Here is a 24,335-nt window from a genome sequence, read left to right as displayed (position 1 = left end):
AAAGAAAGCTCCTTTAGTGTGTATCTTGTTTTTCTTATAGCATAGGTTTTTGTTCTTACAGCAAGAGTTTCAAAAATAAAATATACGTTGATTATAGTACAAGAGTTTCCATTAAAGGTAACAAAGTTGACCTTTCTTCTCATCATAAAAAAATGGTTATGGCCAAAAGATTTCAATATGCAAGTATTAATGATGAAGGTATTGATTCTGCGGATATTAATTACTCCATCTTCTACTCCGCATAGGATAATACACTAATTCCCTCATAACTCATAACCTTTGTTAGAGAGCGTTTCATCCCTTGGAACTTCATGACGCGAATCCGAAATTAATCGACTCCAATACGAAATATTGGTGTTACCAAGGGGAAACAAGACAAAAACAAAAACTCCTGCACACCCATACATATAATGGGCTACTGTAATGTCCACAAGAATAAAATAAAATACTGAAATTTTAATTCTTTGAACAGCCTCAAGAAACATGTATAATGTGTGGACATCCAAAGTAAGTACTCATAAGAATAAGCAAAGGGCTTCACAGACAATTACTGCCAACTTTGTACTAAAATTCTCTCAACTATGGCTAAGAAAGTGAAGAATAGTATCGCAACTATTCCAAATTGAACACCTATAAACCACAGAAAAAATAAACAAGATTAAAATCAAACTCAAAGCAAAAGTGGAACATGGAGACAAAGCATACATCCAATTCTCTACTTCTCTTCCAGGCGACGCAATACTGATTCTGCAAAACTCTGCTGCCTGGAGATCCAAAACAAACAAACTGTGACTTCAAACTTTCACAATCCTCTAAATGATCAGTACAGTTACCATCATCCGCATATATAAGAACATACAGGAGAAATGATCAAGAAAACATTATAATGCAGGAAACATAGCCAGGTAAAGGATCTGAGCAGCACAAAGCATTAAGTCTATACTACTTGGGAGTGGGGAGAGCAATATAGCTAACATACTTCCTCTCCCGATGCTTGGGGCTAGGACGAGAGTATTTCAAATATCCATCCCAAGGAACCTTTTTAAGACCTGCTCTAACAGAAATGATGTCCCTCACCCTGAAAAGAGAAGATTGACAAGGATTTCCTTTACTACGAGTACTGTCGAAAAGTTAATATCTAGCATCTAATAAGATGAATGCCCCTGTTAAAACAGTAGTTACTGCTTTTCAGAATGGGAAATTTTACCTCTCTGCAAACTCGATTGGAGTCTCCCCGGGTCTTATGTTCTGAGGTTCTAGGTACCAAACATCACAGACAACAGCCCATGATGTCATGAGCTGCAAGAGGTGTGTTGTGAAGGATTGTCTGCATTTAGTAGAAGAAAGGCAAACTTCGAATTAGCAAACAAATAACAGGAGAGAAGAAAGATTATAACAAAATGAATACCAACAAACAAACCAGATAAGCAATTTGGCATTAAGAAAACCTTACTTTTTACTATTCCAAAAGGCGTCGACAAAAATTCTGTTGTACTTGATTGCAACAGGACAAACGGTGCAGCCGAGTTCAAATGCTCCCTATTCATCATGCATGAAAAAGGATAGAGGCATACAAACCATTAACTTAAACACTTGGAGCACCCACATTAAGAAAAAGATACTAATATAAATAATAATACTGAAGATCAGAACTCTATAATTTGGGTCAAGGAGAGTTCACCATTAATTTTTTTTATGAATGAATTCAACTGGCCTACCTTTTTGAACATGACAGTGAAGTGGTTATTTACACAAGTTCCCTCAGGGAATATAAGAAGAGGGTTGTTATCGGCCCCTTCAACATGTTGCCTCAACCTGAAAATTAGAATAGGTAATAAAAACAGTGCAAAATGAGATGCTAGAAAGATTCTTCTGACATCACGTACTTCTTTGCTACAATTTCACGATCCTTGGCTTCTGAGCGGTTGAACCAGATACATCCAACACCTTCTAAAATGGTGCTCTGCAGTAGTCCTGCAAAAATGTTATTTCTAATGAGAAATTGATATACGGAAGAGGAGACAAAGAATCACTTCTAGCTTTTGATCCTTGCAGTTATACGAAGACAAGTGTGCAGCTCAAAGTTCCCTAAGCATGTGTGTCACTTCTCTTCTCAAGTACCTATAGAAAGGTAACTTAACACACTTGAAGGTCACATGCTTAGGTAAAGAAGCAATTCAGAAAGAGAATAAATGGTAGTGAAAGCATAACAAAGCATTCTGAATAGTAACTACAACAAAATAATGCAGTAATCGAAGTACAACTAATAGTGCAGTTGAGCCACAGTATTCAAATACTTTGAGACAATCGAACGACACCCCTCCATTACTGACAAGGTGAACGACAGTACAATAAGTCATACTTGCATCGCCCCTATTGACAAACTTTGGCGGGGATAGCTATATCACCTTATACACCTTAAGGTCTGAACATAAGCAAATGGAATACTAGAAATTAAGTGAGTGATTAGCAAGTTAGACTAAACTCTGGCCTAGACAGTAGACTGTACCAGTAGGCACAAAGGAAGATCTGGTTGACTTGTTTTTGTAATTGGCCTGGTGATTTAATAAAACTCGATGATTACAAGATTCTAAATTCATAGAAATAACCAATTATCAAAATATGAACTGGCTAAATGTCTTTTCTAGACTAGTACAAACAAGGTTTTGAATTCTGCCTGTACAAGATACTAACAAGATTTGCTTGCCCAGTGAAAGAGGTAAGGAGGGGGTGTAGCAATATATAAAAAACTGGAGTTTACTCAAGCTAAAACTCTGAACAGATGAACAATATGGCTTTGTTGATTGAAAGTCAAATAGCACGACAACAAGCAGAAGGTATGAACAGCCAAATTATAATTACAGTAAGCTTCAATAATGTCTTCCACATCAAATGCACTCAGTTTGCACTCTGCACGGAATTTTTGCTAATTAGCTATGCAATTCGCAGAACAACATCCGCAAGATTCCCATCTAAGAAGAATCATTTTTCATTAAGAAAAGGTCCAACCATGCATATGGTGCAAGAGTCAGAAAAATGGTGGAGGATAATACCCACATGCATATGGTGGACAATTTGGAAGGAGAGAAATGGAAGGTGCTTTGAAGACAAGATCAGGTCCATTCATGATGTGAAATGGAACTGCTTGGAAACCTTATTTTTTTTGGTGTAAACAAAACTGTATAGAGGAAGTAGAGGAGTTGGTTGATTTCCTAAGTACTTTGTAAAGTTTAGATTTGAATCTCACTACCCGGTAACATGTTTTTGATGGTGGCCAGCATTCTTAATGCTGAAGAATACAACAGTACTATTTCTCAAAAAAAGAAAAGGTCCAACCATGACAAGAAGTTAAGAGGGTCTGTACAGCCAACTTATAGTTACCTTAAGCTTCAATTGACAAAATTTACCTATGTATTTTTTGACTAGTAAAGTCAACCAAGTTCAACTCGAATTCAGATCAATGCACTCACTCTGCAACAATTATTTGCTAATTAGCTTATGCAATTATCATAATAAAATCTGCAAAATTCCTTTCCAAACACCCTGTTCTTGAATCATTACCTGAATTATAGGTTCTAATAATTCAAAATTTTGAAGTTAAACGGTTGAGGTGTTATTAAACCTTAACTTTAGAAATGCTCCATCACAAGATTGCATATTTAGGTTTAGCCATTAATATTCATGTCTTCATATTAGAGCTCAGCAACTTTTTGAATGACACACAAAAAGAACAAGCAGATAATGCAAATGCTTTAGAACTCTTACCGACCCACCCAGGATGCTTCTGCATGATCACAGCAAATGCAGTCATCTGCTCTAAGACAATAAAATCAATCATTGATGTGTGATTTGCCACAAAAACCTGTCAATAAAATGTATAAGGCAACGTTAGATGTATCAGAGATGATGGTTCACATGTGAGATTTCAATTATAGCAGCAGATGTACCTGCTTAGGTCGTATGCTAGGTCGTGGGCCATGGTATTTGACAACCCCAGTCCAAGATGCAACAAAGAAACTGCATATCAGCTCCACCAGACACCTCTAAGAAAATTAACCAAGGCAAGGATGCCAGAAACCTTAGTATGTATACATACTCTTCAAGAGAATAACAAAAGTGCAACATAAGCAAGTCTAGACATCTTAATTCATAATAGAGAATTTCCAAACATATTGCCAATTTATCTTACTCAGGTGGGCCCAACAATTGGATGGGGGTCAAGACGCTGTCAGTTGTTGGCTGTCGGGAGCTAGCGGAGGATGCAAGTTGATTTGAATATTGTATTTTTTATTTAAATATTCTTGTTTTGATTTGAATGTCTTTTTTAATACTGCCGTTTTTTAATTATATACTTGAGTACTGGTCGATTTAGTTTCTTTCCATCATAGGGATAGTATCCCATTAGCCGTGGTGTCATTAAATACCGAGCATTTTTTTTTAATTAGGGATAGTTTCTCCGACGCATTGTCTTGGATGTTTCTTGTTTGAATGTTAACCGGCTACTAAGGAAAAAAGGTCATTTTGTGAGCCAAGAAAAGAAGATAGACAGGCAGAAGCTTCAGCTGAAGAAAAACGAACTATGACCATAGTGTACCCGAATATCTTCTATGACTATTTTCTTTGCAAAAGCTAATGATTGATACAGATGTAGCAGATTCCTTTTGTGGTGTTACAAATGTGCTTTACCACATTTTTTATCCAAGATCATACTTGAACATATACACAGATGTTGCAGAAATCTGGTCCAGACACAATGAGTAATTTCCAAAGCCAATCAACATAATGAAGTGTTCCATTGCTAATTGCATATCCTAATGTCTGCAGCTGTAGTAATTTCTGTTCATACACTGAAATCCCATGCTTGCTTCAATTGTTTGTTTTGGAACATATTCCTATTTCTTGGGAAATTTTATAGCTCAAGTTTCGGTAATTTCTATGTGCATGCCAAGTTAAAAGAACTAGTCTTTCCATCATCTTGACCAGTAGTGTAGTGTAAATAAAGCAGCTTTAACAAATTGTACAGACAAGCATATAGATAAGAAGCTCTCTCCAAAATCAGTTTTTGTATCAATATCTGCTATAGTTTGCCAAAGTCTTATGAACTAAACTTGGTTTCCTCATAAAGTAGTGTGCCTGCTCTTGTTTGAACCCACTTGTTCAGTATTTCACCAGATAGACTGCTGAATAATATTGCAGCCGATGGACTCTCTGGTCATCTTAACCATATTTCTTTGAGCATGCAGTTCAATTTCTATGCCCAATTCAGCACAAGCTAATAGGCTAATTATCTAGGAAATTCTTTCTTAATCTATGGAGTTCCTTTCTGTTAAGTGAGTGATGTTTGTCTCAGTGTCACGATGCACGAGTCCCTTATAAGATGAATATAATTTCCTCCAAAGTAAGGCCAAGGATAAAGGTAAATGTTATCATATATGTATTGCGAGCAAATGCCAACCAAAGTGCAGTCTCCAACTAAAACAAATAAAAGAGAAAATTTAAGCAAACTGGATAGTAAGAGAGACACCTCTAGCTTTTTCCTGAACTTATCGTGCCCTTTCAGTAGGAAATGCACCGGGATATAGCAAGAGAGAAATATTATCCATCCTATTGTCAAGACAAAGACTCTGCAATTGAATTAGAAACAAAGGACGGAAAAGGTGAGCTTTCAATGGGGTAGTGAAAAACTATTGCAATAGATCCAAGCTAGGTGACTAAAGTTAGTCCATGATTAGGACTCAAATGAGATAAATAAAAGAAATGAAAAGAGGCTAAACCTTATAGGAAAAAGAATTCCATATCTAACAACAACCCCCAAGCACCATAAAGGAAACAAATAAATATTCCAATTCCAAGGTTCTGGTGGATTTGACTTGAAGCATCGGGTGAAAGAATCCTGCAAAAAAATGAGAATGGATATACGCAAATGAAAATGGATACATTAAACTTCCTCAAACTGAAAAGCCAAGCTTCAAAATAAATTTTTTGAAAAAATCCAAAGGAAGCAGAGGTCAAATTGTTTTTGGTAGTAATCGGCTATTTTGCAGTCACGGTGGTTACCTACTTAACCAATAGCACGCGTCACAAAAATAAGCAAATGGGCAGTTTACAGTGCAAAAGTGAACATGGGAGTTGAATGTCTAGTATATCTCTAATTCAGTTCTTCTCCTTCATGTTCTTTTAAGACTACAGTTCTAAGTTAAATACTCAGACACATGTATGAAATTGGAATCATTTTTCTTAGGTAACTTTAAATCCTTTCATTTCCTTTTTTTCCATAATGATAAATCCTTTCATTTCCTAAAACCTATATGTGATTATATCACTTAATAGAAGGGGAAAAAATTACCTCAAGGAAATTTATGATCAGAAAAATATGATGAAATAAACAAATGCGATTTCTGCGAATTATTAGGTTGAGATCCAAACTACATCTTTTTAATGCATACATAATAATAATGCTGGCCTATGTAAAACTTTCTCAAACTATAAGGGCAAGCTCCAAAACCAAGTCTTTGAAAAAATCCAGAAGAAGTAAGGTCAATTGTTGCGTCATTTGCTTTGTATCTTGCTATGTGTAATACTATTTAGTAATTGCATATTTCCTTCTTCTATATGTGTAGTACTATTTGTTGCATCATTTGCTTTCTACCTTCCTATTTGGTTGTTACATTTTTCTTGAAAACATGCTTCAATAACATTCCTTTTCAGTCAAGAATCTATCGGAAACAACCTTTCTACCCCAGAAAAGGTACGGGTAGAGGTCAAATGTTGTGTCATTTACTTTGTATCTTGCTATATATGGTACTACTTAGTAATTGCATAGTTTCCAATTCTTGTATGTGTAGTACTATTTGTTGCATCATTTGCTTTCTACCTTCCTATTTGATTGTTACTTTTTCCTTGAAATCATGCTTCAATAACATCCCTTTTCAGCCAAGAATCTATCCAAAACAACCCCTTACCCCATAAAAGGTATGAGTAAGCTCTGCATACATACTATCCTCCCCAAACCCCACTTGTAAGTAAAGGTAAATTGTTTATGGAAGTGCAACAATCAGTAAATTTGCAGTCATGGGTCGATGTTAAAATTGAAATTCATGAAGAGAAATTTTCACTCACGTCAATAATGGCACCAGCAGCTTCAGTTAAGGTGGGAGAAATATCAAGCAAATCACGCCTGAAAACAGAAATTAAAGCAAAAGGGGTTAGAAAAAATCAAAACTTTGGAACATTTGGAGCACAAAAAAAAAGAAGGGGGAAGAAGAGGGGGATTACAGTCGAAGCTTTTCATGGGGTTCTTGGATAGATCCAGTAGGAAGATAATCTTCAAGATTGGGTCGATCAAAGTCCAATTCGGAGCTTGAAGATTTAGGATTATTCATGATTTTGATACAATAAAGAACCTGTTCCCTCTAGATATACACACACAGCATTCACTAGCTTCACTCACTTCAAGAAGATGCCTTTTCAGAAAGAACAGATAATTAAATTTTCAGAAATTAATAGCATAAGCAATTATTCCAAATGAGAAATGAGTGGTTGAGTTGGTGCAGCACCTGTTATAATTAATGAAGGTTCGAGCTTGATTGTTTTTGCTAATGTCTTTTTAATTAAATTTGTCGTATCAAATTTACCTAATAAAATTTATTCAATTTATGTGATTAGTGAACTATTGCACGAAAAGCTCGAAAGGGCCAAAAGGTAGCTTTCCTTCTGTGGTTTTTAATTCGAGGACGTAAATTGCTTAGATGGTAAGCATTTTATTTTCAATCTTAAAATTGTAGGTTTTATTCGAGATCGGAGAGTGTGTTGAGTACAAAAAAGAATTATTTTTTATGAAAAATATTTCATAAGAAGATAAATTATTTTATTTTATTTTTTCAAATGTTTAGTAAGAAAATTTAAAAAAAAATAATAATTTCGTAAATATCCATTAAGGTTCAGCTTTGTAAAACTTATCGTCCTTGTGATTGATAATATTACACTTTTAACTCTTTTATTTTAAATTTCCTATAACAATTTTGTTGATCTATTTATTATTAATAGAAATAATTATGACATGATTAAATTATCCCTTAAAATATAATACAATATTCAAATTTAAATCTCTTAAACATCTTTTTTATGAGAAATGTCGTTCAAAAACCAATAGCTTTCTGCCCCTTTTAGTGTCTGGTGGAAATTATTTTTCACTGATATACTGCGTAAAATCAAGATTGTTCTTGAGGATAACAAGGATCATGCTTTAATTTCAACATTAGCATTGTGGCAGCCTTAAAGAATTCATTCCAAAGTAAAGGAGCAACAATCACTTTGGAAGAGCAATAGGGAACTCTTTAAGAGAAGTTATCCACTCCAAAGAGTAAAGAAGACTATATCCGTTATCCGTTGCCTAGCTCGATAATGCCCCTGTGCTTTTTAACACCACCACCAACATACACAATGTAATTTCACAGGTAGAGTCTGGGGAGGATAGATTATATGCAAAATCTTACCCTACCTCGTACAGGTAGAGAGGTGGCTTTCTGAAAGACCCTCGCCCTTGTGTGTTTTACACAAATAGCTAAAGTTGGATAGTAGTAGAGCCACACTAACAATTGTCCTTGTACATAGAGCAGTTAAAATACTACATGCTTTAGATGTGTGGCTGCAAAGCAACTTTCTTGAACATCCAAAATAACTTGAGTCATATGCACGGGCTTCTGGGTAAGATTCTCAAAAATCATCTGAGTATCTTCGATGGATCAATGGATGCCTGTCAAGGAAATCTCACTGTAAATAAACAGCCAAAAGCTACATCCGGAATAAATGGGACATACCAGTTAAAGAATAATAGTAAGTGATGAGGGATAAAGAGGATATCGTTCACCCAATATTTGTTCAGATAACTGATAAACAGTAATAAGTGCAACAATGAGAAGTTTGGTTCTACTTTGCATCTCCTTCATCCAATTTGATAATTGACCACAGGCAACAACAAATCTCAGTTCACAAGTGTGGTCATCTTCCTCATGTCCTATTCTAAAGAGTGTTTTTTTTTAACTTTTAAGGTTTCCTATTTTTAAACCGATTATCATAATTCAACTTGAATAAATGCTTTTTAAGAGCAAAATAAGAAAAAGGGCAATAGTGCTCCAACGAAAGAGTATAAGCAAAAAAAGTTCAAAAACAACATCATTGTCTCTGCTAGTGAGTCCAGATGAGAGTATTCAATAACCATCTCCGGAAAGCGCAATGCCCTCATCGACTTTATTGAGTCCTCTTGGCCAAAAAAGTGAGATTCGAAAAATGACTTTAAGCTCCAGCAGAATTGGTCAATAAAGGAAGACATGGAAGTGCTTACAAGGTCAAAGTTGATGTAACATCGGTCACTAGGAATAAGGGTCGGGCACTTTAAAAGAATGACTTCAAGAAGAGGATACATCAAAATGAAGAATCTCAAATCTTGCCTAGTTGTTTCTATTGTTTCAGGTAACTGAGGCTAACAATTATGCAGAGTGCATGCAAAATGATAGTCTGTTCAATCATGTCAAACATATATTTATTCTTTCTGTGTGAAACTCATTTTAACCCTTGAAGAACTTCAAAATACAGTTTATTGAAGCAGAGAATTAGAAGAACTGTACAACCTCTTTCTTTTCAGTTAGTCCATCAATCACAATGGCGACTGCACCTCAATATTATTAGATCGTGAACAGTTTCAACTAACTTGAAAATAAAGACAATACTTATGTTGTAATCTAGGCAGTAGTGCATTCCAACAAAACATACCTTGAAGCAAGGTAGTATAACAACTAATGAGAGTACTCTTGTCCAATTACATGAAAACAGCAAAGATGCATCAGCCAAGTCTTAAGGTAAATGTCATGTTGTAAATACTCAATCAAGTCAACTTCCGGGGAAAAACAAGATTATATAGAATAACAAAAAGAGTACAACAACAACAACAACAACAACAACAACCCAGTGAAATCCCACAACATGGGGTCTGGGGAGGGTAGAATGTACGCAGACCTTACTCCTACCAAGGTAGGACGGCTGTTTCCTGGAGACCCTCGGCTCAGTAAAAGCATAAATGCATAAAAAAATGTTAGATAAGAATAGAAAATTAAAAGCTTTATGAGAAAAACAACAAACAAATAACAAATAGATAACAAATAAATACAAATAAATAAAGACTAATAACAAATAACGATTAAATAAATAATGAAAGCGTCACAGGTAAAATTGAGTAATCAGAGCATAGAAAGTAATAAATAATAACAGAAATAACAGAAATCAGAACTCAAAGCGCAAGAGATCGTAATGCACTACTACACCTATGAATAGAGAAGAATAACGAGACTATGAACTAGACTTCTACCCTAATGTGGGTCCTCCACACCCTCCTATCTAAGGTCATGTCCTCCGTAAGCTGTAACTGCGCCATGTCCTGTCTAATCACCTCTCCCCAATACTTCTTCGGCCTACCCCTACCTCTTCTGTAACCATCCATGGCCAGCCTCTCACACCTCCGCACTGGCGCATCTGTGTCTCTCCTCTTCACATGTCCATACCATCTCAGTCGTATTTCCCGCATCTTGTCTTCCACCGAGGCCACTCCTACCTTGTCCCGAATAGCCTCATTTCTAATCCTGTCGCTCCTGGTGTGCCCACACATCCATCTCAGCATTCTCATCTCAGCAACTTTCATCTTTTGAATGTGAGAAGTCTTAACTGGCCAACACTCCGCCCCATACAGCATAGCCGGTCTAACCACCACTTTGTAGAACTTGCCCTTAAGTTTTGGTGGCACATTCTTGTCACATAGCACTCCGAAAGCGAGCCTCCATTTCATCCACCCTACCCCAATACGATGTGTGACATCATCGTCAATCTCCCCGCTGCCTTGCATGATAGACCCAAGATACTTGCAACTACTTCTCTTTTGGATGGCCTGAGCACCAAGCCTAACTTCAACGTCAACCTCCTGAGGTGTCTCACTGAACTTGCACTCTAAGTACTCTGTCTTTGTCCTACTCAACTTAAACCCTTTAGACTCCAAGGTATGTCTCCAATCCTCCAGCTTAGCGTTAACTCCGCGGCGAGTCTCATCGATCAGGACTATGTCATCCGCGAAAAGCATACACCATGGCACCGCACCTTGAATTTGTCGCGTCAATCCATCTATCACCAAGGCAAATAAAAAAGGACTAAGAGCTGATCCTTGATGCAACCCCATCACCACTGGGAAGTGCTCTGAGTCCCCTCCTACTGTCCTTACCCTGGTTTTGGCTCCCTCGTACATGTCCTTGATCACCCTAATGTATGCCATAGGTACACCTTTAGCCTTCAAACATGTCCATAGTATTTCTCTTGGGACTTTATCATAAGCCTTTTCTAGGTCGATGAATACCATATGCAAGTCTCTCTTCCTCTCCCTATGCTGCTCCACCAGTCTCCTCATAAGATGGATGGCTTCTGTAGTTGAGCGTCCCGGCATAAATCCAAACTGGTTCTCTGAAATAGACACGTCTCTCCTCACCCTCATCTCTACCACTCTTTCCCACAGTTTCATAGTATGGCTTAGTAGCTTAATACCTCTATAGTTGTTGCAACTCTGGATATCCCCTTTGTTTTTGTATAGAGGGATCATTATGCTCGACCTCCATTCTTCGGGCATCGTTGCCGTTTTAAAGATGACATTAAATAACCTAGCCAACCACTCCAAACCTACCGAACTCGTGCTCTTCCAAAATTCCCCAGGAATCTCGTCAGGTCCGGTTGCTCTTCCCCAGCGCATCCTACGAACGACACTCTTAACCTCCTCGACCTTAATACTCCTACAATACCCAAAATCGCAATGCCTCTCTGTATGTTCTACATCTCCCAACACAAAGTCTCTGTCCCCTTCCTCATTCAAGAGTTTATGGAAATAGGACTGCCATCTCTGTTTAATGAGGGTCTCGTCTACCAATACTTTTCCATGCTCGTCCTTAATGCACTTCACTTGGTCCACATCGCGTGCCCTTCTCTCCCGCGCCCTGGCTAGCCTGAACAATTTTCTATCCCCACCTTTCTCTTCTAGTTCAGCATAAAGGCGTTCAAAAGCTGTTGTTTTTGCCGTCGAAATCGCCGACTTCGCCTCCTTTCTCGCTATTTTATAAAGTTCCCTATTCGTCCACTTCTCCACCTCATCTGTGCTTTCTATCAACTTTGCGTACGCCATCTTCTTTGCTTCCACCTTTTCTTGTACTTCTCCATTCCACCACCAGTCTCCTCGATGCCGACTACGACTACCAGTCGAGACTCCCAACACTTCCCTTGCCACAGTCCTAATACAACTAGCCGTCCTATCCCACATACTTGTCGCATCCCCATTACTATCCCAGGCCCCCATGGCCTTCAACTTCTCTCCCATCTCCAAGGCATTTGCAGTGGTCAAACTCCTCCATCTGATCCTAGATCGATCATCCCCGACCCTCTTATTCCTCATCATCTTGATCCCTAAATCCATCACCAAAAGCTTATGTCGGGTTGTAAGGTTTTCTATCGGAATGACCTTACAGTCTTTGCACAGACCTCTATCGACCTTCCTCAAGAGTAAAAAGTCTATCTGAGTCTTAGCCACCGAACTATGGAATGTTACCAAGTGGTCTTCCTTCTTTGGGAAACTCGAATTGGCTATGACCAACCCAAAAGCTCTTGCGAATTCCAAAAGTGAAAGACCTCCTACATTTCTGACCCCGTAGCCAAAGCCTCCATGCACATCATCATACCCTCCTGAAATAGACCCGATGTGTCCATTGAAATCCCCTCCCACAAAAGCTTCTCAGTAAATATAGAAAAATGACTCACTCAACACGGAGTTGGTGTGACCCAAATTGGAGGACAAACACGACTGAGGGAAACACCATCATAATACGGCTGGATACTGCCATCTGCTAAGTTGAACACCCCCATATCCAAGCCGCCTCCTTCTTCAAAGTGAAGGTAGGCACCCAAACAATTATCTGTAAAATAAATATGATTGGGCTTGATTCCCGGAAATTGAGATGCTTGGACTGAAAGAGAAGCATTAGCACCCAGAAAAAAAGCTTGGTCCCCTAAATCCCTGGTTGGCGTAGTTTTGCAAGCAGCTAAATCGATCTGGAAAACTAGAAAATTTCTTGTCTTGTACATGTGCATCTTCTTCTCCTCATCTTCATCTGTTGGAATCCTTTCGCGATCATCTTTGACGTACCTTATATCAACACCATTTTGTGAAACTACAAATAATGATCCTAGTGATTCTAGGATGTAATACATACCATCAATCCATGGTGGTAGCTGTGCTACGGTAAGAATTTTAGTGGGTTCAGAGCCAATGACATCACAAACTTGGACGCAGCCACTATAACTGACTGCATAAAAGTGGCCGTTGAAATTGCAAGATAGTCAAAAAGGGAGGTTCAATACGCGAATTTTACGCGTTTCTAGTTTCCTATAAATAGAAGACATCTTTTCATCATTTATCCCATCCTAAAAAAAGAGAGAGTAAGAATACAAAGAGAGTTATACACCAAGATAAATATTTTAGTCTTGAGTGTCCTCTTTAGTAGTTGTTCCTTTTACAAGAGAGAAGTGTTTATTGTTGTTTTCTCCTTGTATTTGAGAGTTGTGTACTCCATATTAAAATAGTGAGATCCTTCTACCCCATGGTTTTTCCCTTCTATCATTTAGAGGGGTTTCCACGTAAAATTCTCGTGTCCAATTTATTTTCATTATTTTCATCATATCAAACTTTAGTTGTGGTGCTTCCTCCTCCCAACAGAAATATACCACATCACTAGTATGTGGGAAATAGACCGGTTTCCTAATCCTGGTCCATAACAAATCTCCTGGTCTCCAAAAACTAAGGAACTGGTAGTGTCCCTCAATGATCATGAGAACGTAGTCATATCTATGAGAAGGATTGGCTGACAGAATAGCTTTCTGGACAAAGGTCCATGGAACGGGAGTCTGGTTGAACTCATAACGGTCGGTGGTAATTTGATGCGGCAATTGAATTTGAACACCCGAGAAGGGATGTAACAGACTAATTTCACCCTCATCTTTTCCAACCATGATAAGCCATCCCATAGACTCCATACATCGTTTTCCACTCGCTTTAGGAATCCTCTTCTTCAAAATCATGCCATTATAGACACTAAAGAATTTCCTACATGTTTTATCATCCCCTTCCTCAGCTAACATTAGCCACGGAACCCTAGGCAAGTTACTGTTAAAATTCTCCTTGGTGACCACAGAGCGCCAGGATTTGCATACAATGCCAAACTTTAGGAAGTCTTCAATCAAATTTATACGTCTAACTATTAGAACCAGTAGATCCTGTTTAAGGTCTGACCAACCAGGCATATCTGTAAGAGTTTTGGCAGGAATTTCAGTTTAGCATTTTTACGCAAATAGTCGACTAGCTTCACCATGCACTTTACCTAACCAGTATACATAGATTATACACATTATGCACACATATGTTATGTTGGCGCTTGACCATAGATTTTGGATCAGATTTCAAAATGTCCTCAAATATCCGTTTGACCATGAAATTTGAATAGTTTTTGAGACTTCTAATCACAAATATTCAAAATTTTCAAGTAAAATGCATGTCCTAAGTCCAACAAAGCTTCAAATTCCAAAAATCACAACTTCAGAAACTCAAATTTCAAGTTTCAACTTCAAAATCTATGGCCAAATAGGAGTTATATAGCTATTTCTAGATTTAGCTTAAGATAAGGCTTATAGATGAATGAAGATAAATACACTGTTAAAAAACAAATTCTCAACGTTTTTTCGAACGCCGACGAACAGCTTCGCCGGCGGGCACCAAAAATGAGACAAATCTCAGCTCAAAGAGAGGGGTGAAAGGAAGGGTAGATTCAGTGTTGGAGATGAGAGAAGAAGAGGAATTGTGAAAAAAATGGTCTCTTTATGTTTGCAAGCGATTTGGATGGGCTTTAAAAAAAATGTGCGCGTACCAATTTTGAAATTTTGAAGTGTCGAAAGTTATTTTTATAAATAAGCAGTTGAGTATTTGGATAAAAATGCTTAAATAGGAAAAATGATGTGAATTTTAGAATTAAAATAATAAAAAAATAATTTGAAAATTTAGTTAAAATATAAGGAATATAAAAGCTCAAAAAGAGCTTTATCAACTTAAAGCCCATCCAAAAAGGCTTTTAAGTCTCTAAAGTATGCTTTGAACCGTTTTGACCCTTTTAACTTCGTCTAAAGTGAGCACTTTTAATCTTCATTAAATATTTAACAAAAAGTCTAATCAAATTCTGAAAATTTCAGCATAAAAATACTTTAAAAAATAAGACCAAACACGGTAGAATTTACAAAAAAAAAAATTATACTGCATTTTAAGGTTAGACCAAAAATAATAGAAACTGCAAAAATTGTATCTTCAAAAGTGAGTTACCATCAAATCTAGCAAACAAAATTTGCTAAATATTTAACGAAGATCAAAAATGCTCGCATTTAGCAAATTTACATGACTAAAACTGTTCAAAACATACTTTAGTGATTATTTTGAACCTACTTCAAATATAAATGACCTTTTTTGGCATTTACTCCAATTAGATGCTATTCTATTACTCAAGTATATAAAAATGATTGGCGTGAACCACAGGGACCATGACAATTGCAAATATTTCCAGTATATGTTGTAGTAGTATCTTCAAATATTTCCAGTACAAACAAAAATCATTAGTTTTTAATACCCTTATATTTATTGTATGAAGATAACTTGTAGAGAATGTTGTCTGATTTACTTGCTTTAAATTATTCATTTGGTAACAACAAAAACTGCGCCTCAATCTCAAACTAATATGCAAATTTGCAATACAAGTTACTACAATAAGCCCCCTTTCTTGAAGCTAGAACATGGACCATGTAAAATTAATTGTAAAGAGGAAATAAGCAAGAAAATTTAATCCGACAGATACTTTCGATAACCCAAAGGAGTTCTTTGAGCTCAATAGTAACATGATCACATTGTCTCACAATAGCTAACACAACATGATAAGCTAAAGTTAGATAGTAGTGAAGCAACTTTAAGAATTCTCCTTGTAAATAGAGCAGTTAAAACTACTGCATACTTTAGCGTTGAGCAGCTAAATTAACTACACTAGATGTGCAGCTGCAAACCTACTTCCTTTAACATTCGAAAAAACTCAAGTCATACGCCTACGCTTCTGGGCAAGATTCTCAAAAATCTTGTGAACATCATCAGATGTAACTGGCTTTGATGGATCGAAGGATGCCTGTCAAGGAAATATTATGGTAAAAGAATGCTCAAGCGCTATATCCTGAGAAAATGAGAAATATCAGTTAAATAGTAACAGTTAGGGATGAGGGACATACCAGGTAGGTACCGATCTCATCTTTAAGGTCAGCGATACCAGTCAAAACCTCCATTTTCTCAACATGGCCCATATTATTAAGCAACTCAGCGCTCTGTTCTTGCTCATGTTGAGCTCTCTTCTGCTTTGCCATTTTCTCATATTCGGCAATTGTATCCTCTCTATCAAGTAAGAAGGCAAGACCTTTCTGTTTGTAGAATTCTGTGCAATTTGGACACCTACAGAGGACTTCTCTCCAGTCTTTCGAAAGGAACATTGACTTGCTTTTCTCAAGGCTAGTTGGAGCTTCTAACAAATTCAGTCCAACAACACATTTGGTACTAGGACCAGCAACTTTGTTACACTGATTAAGGATTGTGTTTGTTGCGGCGTTTTCTCCATGAAGAACAGCCTTCCCATTGCTGTCTTCTTTAGGACTATTATCAGGTACGGGAGTCTCAATTGAGGAACTTCCATTGTTAAGCTCCTTAGAAGATCCCACAGTCAAGGGAGAATCTTCAACCACCTCCTTGTCCTTTGAGGAATTTGTAGCAGTCTGCTGCTGGACTGGTGCAAAGATAGAATCAGGATATAGCTTTAAAAAGGAACAAACAGTTGCACACCCCTGGCAGATTAAATCCTCAAATTGAGGCTCCCCTCTGTCATCCCTTGGAACCTGTAAAAAGAGCATAAGGATTAGCTTTTTTTTAACTAAATGAGTCATAAGAGCTAAATTACAACCAACAGATCAGGGAACAAGTAATGCAGGTTACAGGGAAATATCTGATCTCATGACATAAGGCGTATATATCCTTTGTGATGGACAAGAATCAAGGAACAACATGAATGCACAACAACAATTTTCAAAAGCTACGATCCCTGAAATATCTGAAACTAACTCCTTGAAATAAAATGTCAGGGAATTGAAGATGATCGGCAGAAATTAAGCAAGCAAAACAAGAGCCAACAACCATATCAGAGGACTCAAGACCAAGATGCTCCTCATGAAACCAGTCCTCACAGATGCAGCATTGGAGATTTTCCAATTGGTCTTCAACATCAGGATCAGGATATGGCCGGCCACAAGTGCAGTATGAACCTTTGAAATTGTGATTATATGAATTCTTCGTGTTTTCAACATCTTTGCTAGCATCAAGCTTGCAGAAGAACTCCCCAAACTTTGAATTTCCACAGTCACACCTGAAGTTTCTCTTCGTCCATAGTTCCAAAATCTTGTTCAACCAGCATTCCAAAATTTAAAAAAGAAACAAGATTAATATATCTCAATGTAAGAAGTAAGATGTTTAAATTATAACCAGAAAGAACAAAAATATGAAAGAGCACCATAGTACTCAATTTGAAAAAGTTGTGCCCTATACTAGATAACATTATTAACACATAAGAGTCTTGGTTTCACAAAAATATCACTTGTGGGAGAACCCAAACAACAACAACATACCCAGTGAAATCCCACAAAGTGGAGTCTAGGGAAGGTAAAGTGTACGCAAACATTACCACTACCTCGTGGAGGAAGAGAGACTGTTTCTTTACATTTTAAAAGACAAAATAGTGACATGGGTATTCATTTCCCTAGGTAGTCCTGGGTTTAAGAACATAAGCAGAAATGCTTTACCATCAGCGGCCTGAGATCATTAACCTAATCATTAATTATATGCAGGAAAAAGGCAAGCTCTAAGATTAGTGAATACCTCATGACCATCATGGCAAGAAAGGCTACAAGCTGTGCAGACCCCAGCATTCCCATCTGGTGTGCATGTCAAACAAGAAAAAATAGCTTGTCTCTTCATATAACCTTTACTATAGGTGCATTCCGTGCCTTCATCACCACCTAAGACCAGATCTGCCTCCTACCGAAATGATTTATCCCAAAGGGAAAAAAACTTAAAGCATATACTACAGTAAAATAAACGGTCAAATTGAAAACATCATGATCAACTCACTGGTCAAGATGAAAACTTAAGGCACATGCTTCTTTGAAGTGAAGGCACAATTTAGAGGGAGTGGGGGTGAGGGGTGGTCAAGCATCTATGAATCTTGTACGATAAAAGTTATATGCAATTCAAATAACTAATTTTCAACATCCCATATACAATAATGTCGATATTAATTCAAACTCCTCAAAGTTGAGATTCAATGAAGGGACTGATTCTCATTGGAATCACTTTTACACCGTGTTATGAAGTGCAAACTTCTCTAACGTGCAGAGCTTCACCCATTAAGTGATGCCCCCTCGCTTCCTCGCTTTAAGCAACAAACCGATGGCTTTAGTAACAATGTTCGAAGTAAAACGCACTACTTTTTATGTTACCCTTGTCAAAAAGCGCACCATTTCCAGATAATACAAAACTTAACATGTATTAAATTTATACCATCAAAACTGCTATTAGCAATACTAACTTACATCCAATATACAATTATAGCAAATTTAATCTCAACTCTTACTAAAAACCATTTAAACTGTAATTTTAACAGATCCTTGGAAAGATAAAATCAATTGCAAATTGATTTCAATTTTTAGTTTAACCATAACAATTTGCAGCATTTAATTTCTGATTTAATTGCTCAAGTAACTGTACTGATAATTTGCTTCAATAAAGAACCATTTTCTATTCCAGATAATCAATGTACAAATCAGGAATCTTAAGAGCAGAAAAAGAATAAGCAAAGTGTAGTAGCAAAAGAGAAGTCCAGGAGCAAAAGAAATATAAGAAGTGGACTCGTCACTTGAAGGAGAACAAAGAATTGCCACGAGAGAAAAAATGTTCGCAGAAAAAGGAAAAATGATAAAAGAAAAACACAAACAGGATGCTAAAGCGCATTTGGAGAAAATTCATAGTAAAACCCTAGTTTATCACTTTGTTTCCCTTTTCTTTCCCATCATTTTTAAGTCAGATTCAGCGAAGCAACCGATTCTGATTTGAAATGCTTTGCACCTCACCTTCCAAAGTGTGTTCTGCATAGTTACACCACTTCTTCTATGAGAAGGAATAATATCTTGCTCACGTCTCTACCCTATGCACAATTGCTTTACATAAAAGTGAGCACAAGTATACTAGTCCAAATGTAACAGACCATCTTAGGCTTCATCTAGAGTCTTGCTATGTAGCAATAAGAAGCATGGGCATATGTTTGCAAAGGATGAAAGGATTCTATAACAACTACTAGTGTGTTCAAGAATTGAGCAAATTTCCTTCTAGAAATTATTTAAGGAGGCCCTTTAATGTTCACTTGACCACTTTAATTCAACCATTTCAAAGATCCAATTCACTACTCGAATTTGATGGTGCCTAGCGAATATGTAGCATAGCTCCTAATGCCATGTTTATCTTCTCAAACTTATCATCCAGTTTTCAGTAGGTCTAGTGAGGGAACTCTGAAAGCGAAAAGATATTAACTCGCCATATGATTAGATAAATTTACATGTAGATTACCTCTTACACAGACATAAGCATAGAATAATTAGCTCAGACTCCTGCCTATACATTCATCATCATCTAGACATCTAATCCTCAAACTAAATCTAGTAGACCAGCTATATGAACTATCAGCATCATTCTACTTTGTTTTCAATATTAAGAAGATTAGTAACCAAGCTTGAGACCAGCGATGCCTAGCTATAAATAATATTAACATATTAAAATTTATATTTGCTCCAGCACGGCAGTACCTACCTTAAATTTACATGTAAGGTGTTCTTTAATCTTTAACATCTATTTATGGAACTGAAAGATAATTAACCCAAATTGCATCTTCAAGCCTTAATATTCCACAGTTAGTATGGAATATGGACCTATGGTCTCAAAAAGTAAGAAAGCACATGACCATCATAAAGTGTACACAATATATAACTATCAATACTGTTTCCAATGCAAGAGAAGTTATATGCCTAACATAGGAAAAGGTAAACTCCTAGACCTCATGCTAATATGATGTGTTCCACACAAACTACTGATTGAGTTCATCTAAACACTCATATACTTGAATTTCAGACACGTCATGAAGGAATTCAAGGACTGGCAATAATTAAACTTACATAAGAAAGTGTTTAATATAATGAAAAAGGCAAAAGAATAGAAGACATCAGACTATAAGAGGCTTAACATTGAAGAGTATCATCTGGTGATGGGCATTACTATCAATCAACAAATCAGCGGATTAAGTATCATTTCCAAATTAGGCCCTTAGCCATATAAATCATCTATATATGTTCTGCTCTATTCAAGTAAATTTCATTCCTTTTTATAACCGTCAAAAATCCAAGGAATAATGACAAACAATTTGAAACTCAGTGGATAATCGACCTAAACCTCTACCCTTTTCCACTTATATACCAATTTTTTGACTGCTACAGAGATTGAACCTGAGATATGAGCTGTAACCCACACATCCTACATAACAAAACCCGGGGAGCTCGGGTGCATTTCATTCTAATACTAAACTATTTGCATTTTAAGGTAAATTAGCAGTTCTCTTATTCTCACACTTGTCTCTTAACATTTTACTATTCTATAATTGAATAAATGTCTTCATGACTTCCAATTCTACGAATCAACAGAAGCTGCATATGGTTCCATTTACTATTCATCCCCAATTCTATCAATGTAACAAGTCATATGGAATTAATAAGACAGGAAAAAATCAAAATTTGCAAAGTGAATTACCAGCTCCTGCTCTTCGAGATCTTGGAGAAACTCTCCAATTGAAACAGTATGCTCAGTATCCTCTTCAAATGCATCAGACATTTTTCAACCCAGAAATAAGTTCCCTAACCAAATTAAACCCTAAAAGAAAAACCCGGGAACACGAAACCCTAAAGGGAACGAAGAAGAAAGGTATTTACACGCAACGATCAGTGGAATCGATGAAGTTTACTGCCATTACACATACGGAAATTGAAGAGAAAATACGCAAATTAAGAGCGATTGCTCTGTGAAAAAATGAGCTAGGGTTTTATTATTCGAGGCAAAAAGGGCTGTAAGGACATTTTCCCGCCATTTTGAACTATTTTTTCAATAAATCTGAATTCATGGTATATATATGGTGGGTTTTCTGTCACTAAATTCTTCTAGAAATGGATACACAAAAATTATACTTTCTACGGGTTTGTTCGATACGGAGAAAAATATTTTTTAAAAATATTTTTGTATATCTAAATTTTCACAAAAAAAAAATTATTAAGGAAATTATTTTTTTTTATTTTCAAAGAATTTGTTTTCTTGAAAATAATATTTTTCAAAATTTTTAATAAATCGAACATGAGAAAATGTTTTCTTCCATGCCCAACACACCTTTTATTTCAATTTATTTATTTATTTTACTTTGCACGAAATTTAAGAAAATAACAAAAAAATTGAATCTTGTAATTATGAACTAAAGATATATAGACTCTATTAAAATATTCTTTAATCTTTTAACATGCGAAAAGAGACCCTCTTTCTAAATGGACATAAAAAAATTAAGAATAAATAAATTAAAACTGATAAAATATTATTTATCATGATAATATGCAGTTGCACGTAGACTAATAAAGGAAGATTTGAGCATCTGCAGTCATTCCAAAACAAGATAATATTACTATTATGAAGGGTATAATGCGTATTTAGAACCTAATGACTGATACTTAGTTTTTAAATCGAGACGTGAAAAACTCGTATTTTATTTCGAAATTCAAATTAAACAAGCTGATGTTAATTTAATCAACTATTATGACTTATAATAATTTTGAAGATTATATTTGAATTCACAACAAAATTAATTAGTTTAGTTTTTGTCCTACGAATTGGGTCATGTAAATTTAAAATGTGAAATGTGGGAGTATTAAATGTTTATTTGCATTTTCTTTCTTTTTTTGTATAGTAACGTGAAGGTAAATTTTATTACATTGCTCATAATTTTAGTATTGCTTCTTCTTTTTTCACAACTTCAATAATTAAAATGAAAATAAAATAAAAAAACTCTTGACTAGGAAAATAACTAGAAGTATAGTAGGAACTAGCAAGAGAATTTAATAAGCATGTTTGACAATTGACCAATAATTCTTTTTAGTCCATATTTTTTTCCTCAAATTCTTAGTTTTCTCAAGTGTTTAATTAGTCGTCTTGGATATTTAGACCTTTGAGTAGTCAAAATCAATTCAGTAGTAGCATTAGCATCGAAATAGTAAACGACCAAATATACGGAAAACCTCTATGCTACTGTAACAATTCAATCAAGGCCAGTAAATATATTTTCAAAGAAGTATGAGAATACCTCATAAAAAAGAAAAAAAAAAGATATGTTTGCCATTACGAAAGTCATTTTATTATTTTAAAAAAAAAAGATATTTCAAATTTACTAGATACCTCAAAATCATTTGAAATCGTCTGATTTGCGCTCAGGATAACAACAACAATCCAAAATAAAATTATCTTATATTCAAAGTTAATGTATAAAATATATAGCATCTTAGAAAAATTTATTGTCATTTATTACTTTAGTTAATAAATTTTGTCATTTCAAGTGTTATCTTTAATCATATTAAAGAAAGCTATAACCGTCTCTTCTTATTATTCTCCGAAAATATACCTAGGGTTTAGCAATCACTCTATTGACAGAAAATCTAAATAGGAAAAAGGAGTAATAAGAGGAGTAAAACATTCTGAGTAGTCAAAATAATTTATCCAAAATATATAGCAATTAAGTTTTCAACTCATGATAGTATGACACATAGTAGGGGTGGACAAAATCAAACCTAAAATTGAATCAAATCGTAAATTGAGTCAAATTGGAAAAAAAAATCGATTGGTAATTTGGTTTGACTTGATTAGGTATTGAAAAGAAAATTTGACTTTACTTGGGTTGGTCAACCCGAGACCAAACCAACCCGACATTGTATATATAATTTTAAAAAATTATTTTATACATAAAAGCATTTATAAAATAAAAACATAATTGAGAAGTAAATTGTGAGTAATAATCATAAATGAATGAGAAGTAAATTGTGAGTAATAATTCCTCCATCTCATATTAATTGATTATTTTCATTTTTACACGCATATTGAGAAATTATAAATAAGAAGATAATTTTAATAATTCACTCCTTAAAAAGTTTCTTGAAAATTTTATAAATAAATGTGAACACTTTCTAAAAGAATTAATTGCAAGAGTAAAATAAAAAAAAATAATTAATATTTTCTTTATTTAGTAAAGTGGACAACTAACATGGAACAACTATTTTTAGAAAGATGATCAACTAATATGGAACAAAAGAATATGTATTTGGCCTTAATTTTTAGAAACATACTAATTTCACCTTTTCAAAAACTATCAAAACCATCTATAAGTTTGGCACAAAAATTAACATTTTCAAGATAATATATTTTCCAAAAATCATAACACGATATTTTGTAAAAACTACTAATAATACAATTACCAACTTCTATAATTCGACAAATTACAGTTAATTATAAAAGATCCATCAATACAAAATAAATAAATAATAACAATAATAGTAATTGACTATTTTTTAATATCATTTTTCACATTCTACGAACAATTTCTTCATGGTGAGCATGTATCTCCAAATCAGTAGTGTGGTATATGAAGGGAAAGGGTAGATAGAACAATTTGGAGTATAAATAGATGGATTTTTATTTTTTTACAAATGTATAAAAGTTTGGGGTAAATTTAAAAATCTTAAAAGAACTCAACAATTATATTTTGACCCCAAAACCATTATTTTTTTTCAAAACAAGATAAATCCTATGGCCAAAAAATTTATTGCTTCCAATATTTATGATCAAATGGGTCCTAAGTGTGATGTTAACACTCAAAAAAATTGGATCCAACTTGCAATATTATCAAACCTAAAACACGTTTGGGTAGTTAGGTTTCCATAATCATGTTACATGACATTATTTTCATACACATGGACAAATATGTATGAACAATATGTTTCTACTTTCATAAATA

At 35.4% G+C, this 24,335-nt stretch overlaps 3 protein-coding genes across 5 annotated transcripts; all 3 read right to left on the bottom strand.

The window, feature by feature from the left end:
• Window positions 1-431: 431 nt before the first annotated feature.
• On the bottom strand, window positions 432-7,640 carry LOC129890166 (glycerol-3-phosphate acyltransferase 9-like). Of its 3 annotated transcripts, none has more exons than XM_055965719.1 (13): window positions 7,557-7,640; window positions 7,276-7,463; window positions 7,120-7,177; window positions 5,775-5,893; window positions 5,525-5,624; window positions 3,948-4,043; window positions 3,766-3,862; window positions 1,887-1,974; window positions 1,719-1,815; window positions 1,454-1,539; window positions 1,208-1,327; window positions 980-1,078; window positions 432-764 (listed from the first exon to the last, which is right to left on the bottom strand). In XM_055965719.1, exons 2-13 carry the CDS (start codon window positions 7,380-7,382, stop codon window positions 716-718), a joined length of 1,116 nt encoding a protein of 371 aa, XP_055821694.1. In that variant the 5' UTR covers window positions 7,383-7,463; window positions 7,557-7,640; the 3' UTR covers window positions 432-715. The 3 variants fall into 3 exon arrangements, with proteins under 3 accessions (XP_055821694.1, XP_055821695.1, XP_055821692.1); XM_055965720.1 differs by lacking the exon at window positions 7,557-7,640 and having other exon boundaries at window positions 432-630; window positions 706-764; window positions 7,276-7,539; XM_055965717.1 differs by lacking the exon at window positions 7,557-7,640 and having other exon boundaries at window positions 7,276-7,539.
• A 435-nt stretch (window positions 7,641-8,075) lies between these two features.
• LOC129890165 (F-box protein At2g26160-like) lies at window positions 8,076-14,942 on the bottom strand. Its single transcript, XM_055965716.1, has 3 exons — window positions 13,797-14,942; window positions 12,838-13,406; window positions 8,076-8,755 (listed from the first exon to the last, which is right to left on the bottom strand). Exons 1-2 carry the CDS (start codon window positions 14,374-14,376, stop codon window positions 12,838-12,840), a joined length of 1,149 nt encoding a protein of 382 aa, XP_055821691.1. The 5' UTR covers window positions 14,377-14,942; the 3' UTR covers window positions 8,076-8,755.
• Window positions 14,943-15,916: 974 nt separating this feature from the next.
• On the bottom strand, window positions 15,917-21,400 carry LOC129890164 (uncharacterized). Its single transcript, XM_055965715.1, has 5 exons — window positions 21,047-21,400; window positions 18,074-18,232; window positions 17,336-17,596; window positions 16,387-17,040; window positions 15,917-16,286 (listed from the first exon to the last, which is right to left on the bottom strand). Exons 1-5 carry the CDS (start codon window positions 21,125-21,127, stop codon window positions 16,197-16,199), a joined length of 1,245 nt encoding a protein of 414 aa, XP_055821690.1. The 5' UTR covers window positions 21,128-21,400; the 3' UTR covers window positions 15,917-16,196.
• Between the last annotated feature and the right edge of the window lie 2,935 nt (window positions 21,401-24,335).

The sequence above is a fragment of the Solanum dulcamara genome, chromosome 5, assembly GCF_947179165.1.
Source record: "Solanum dulcamara chromosome 5, daSolDulc1.2, whole genome shotgun sequence".
Classification (NCBI taxonomy): domain Eukaryota; kingdom Viridiplantae; phylum Streptophyta; class Magnoliopsida; order Solanales; family Solanaceae; genus Solanum; species Solanum dulcamara.
Note: the sequence above shows the minus strand (reverse complement) of the source record. Positions and strands in the feature narration are given on the sequence as shown.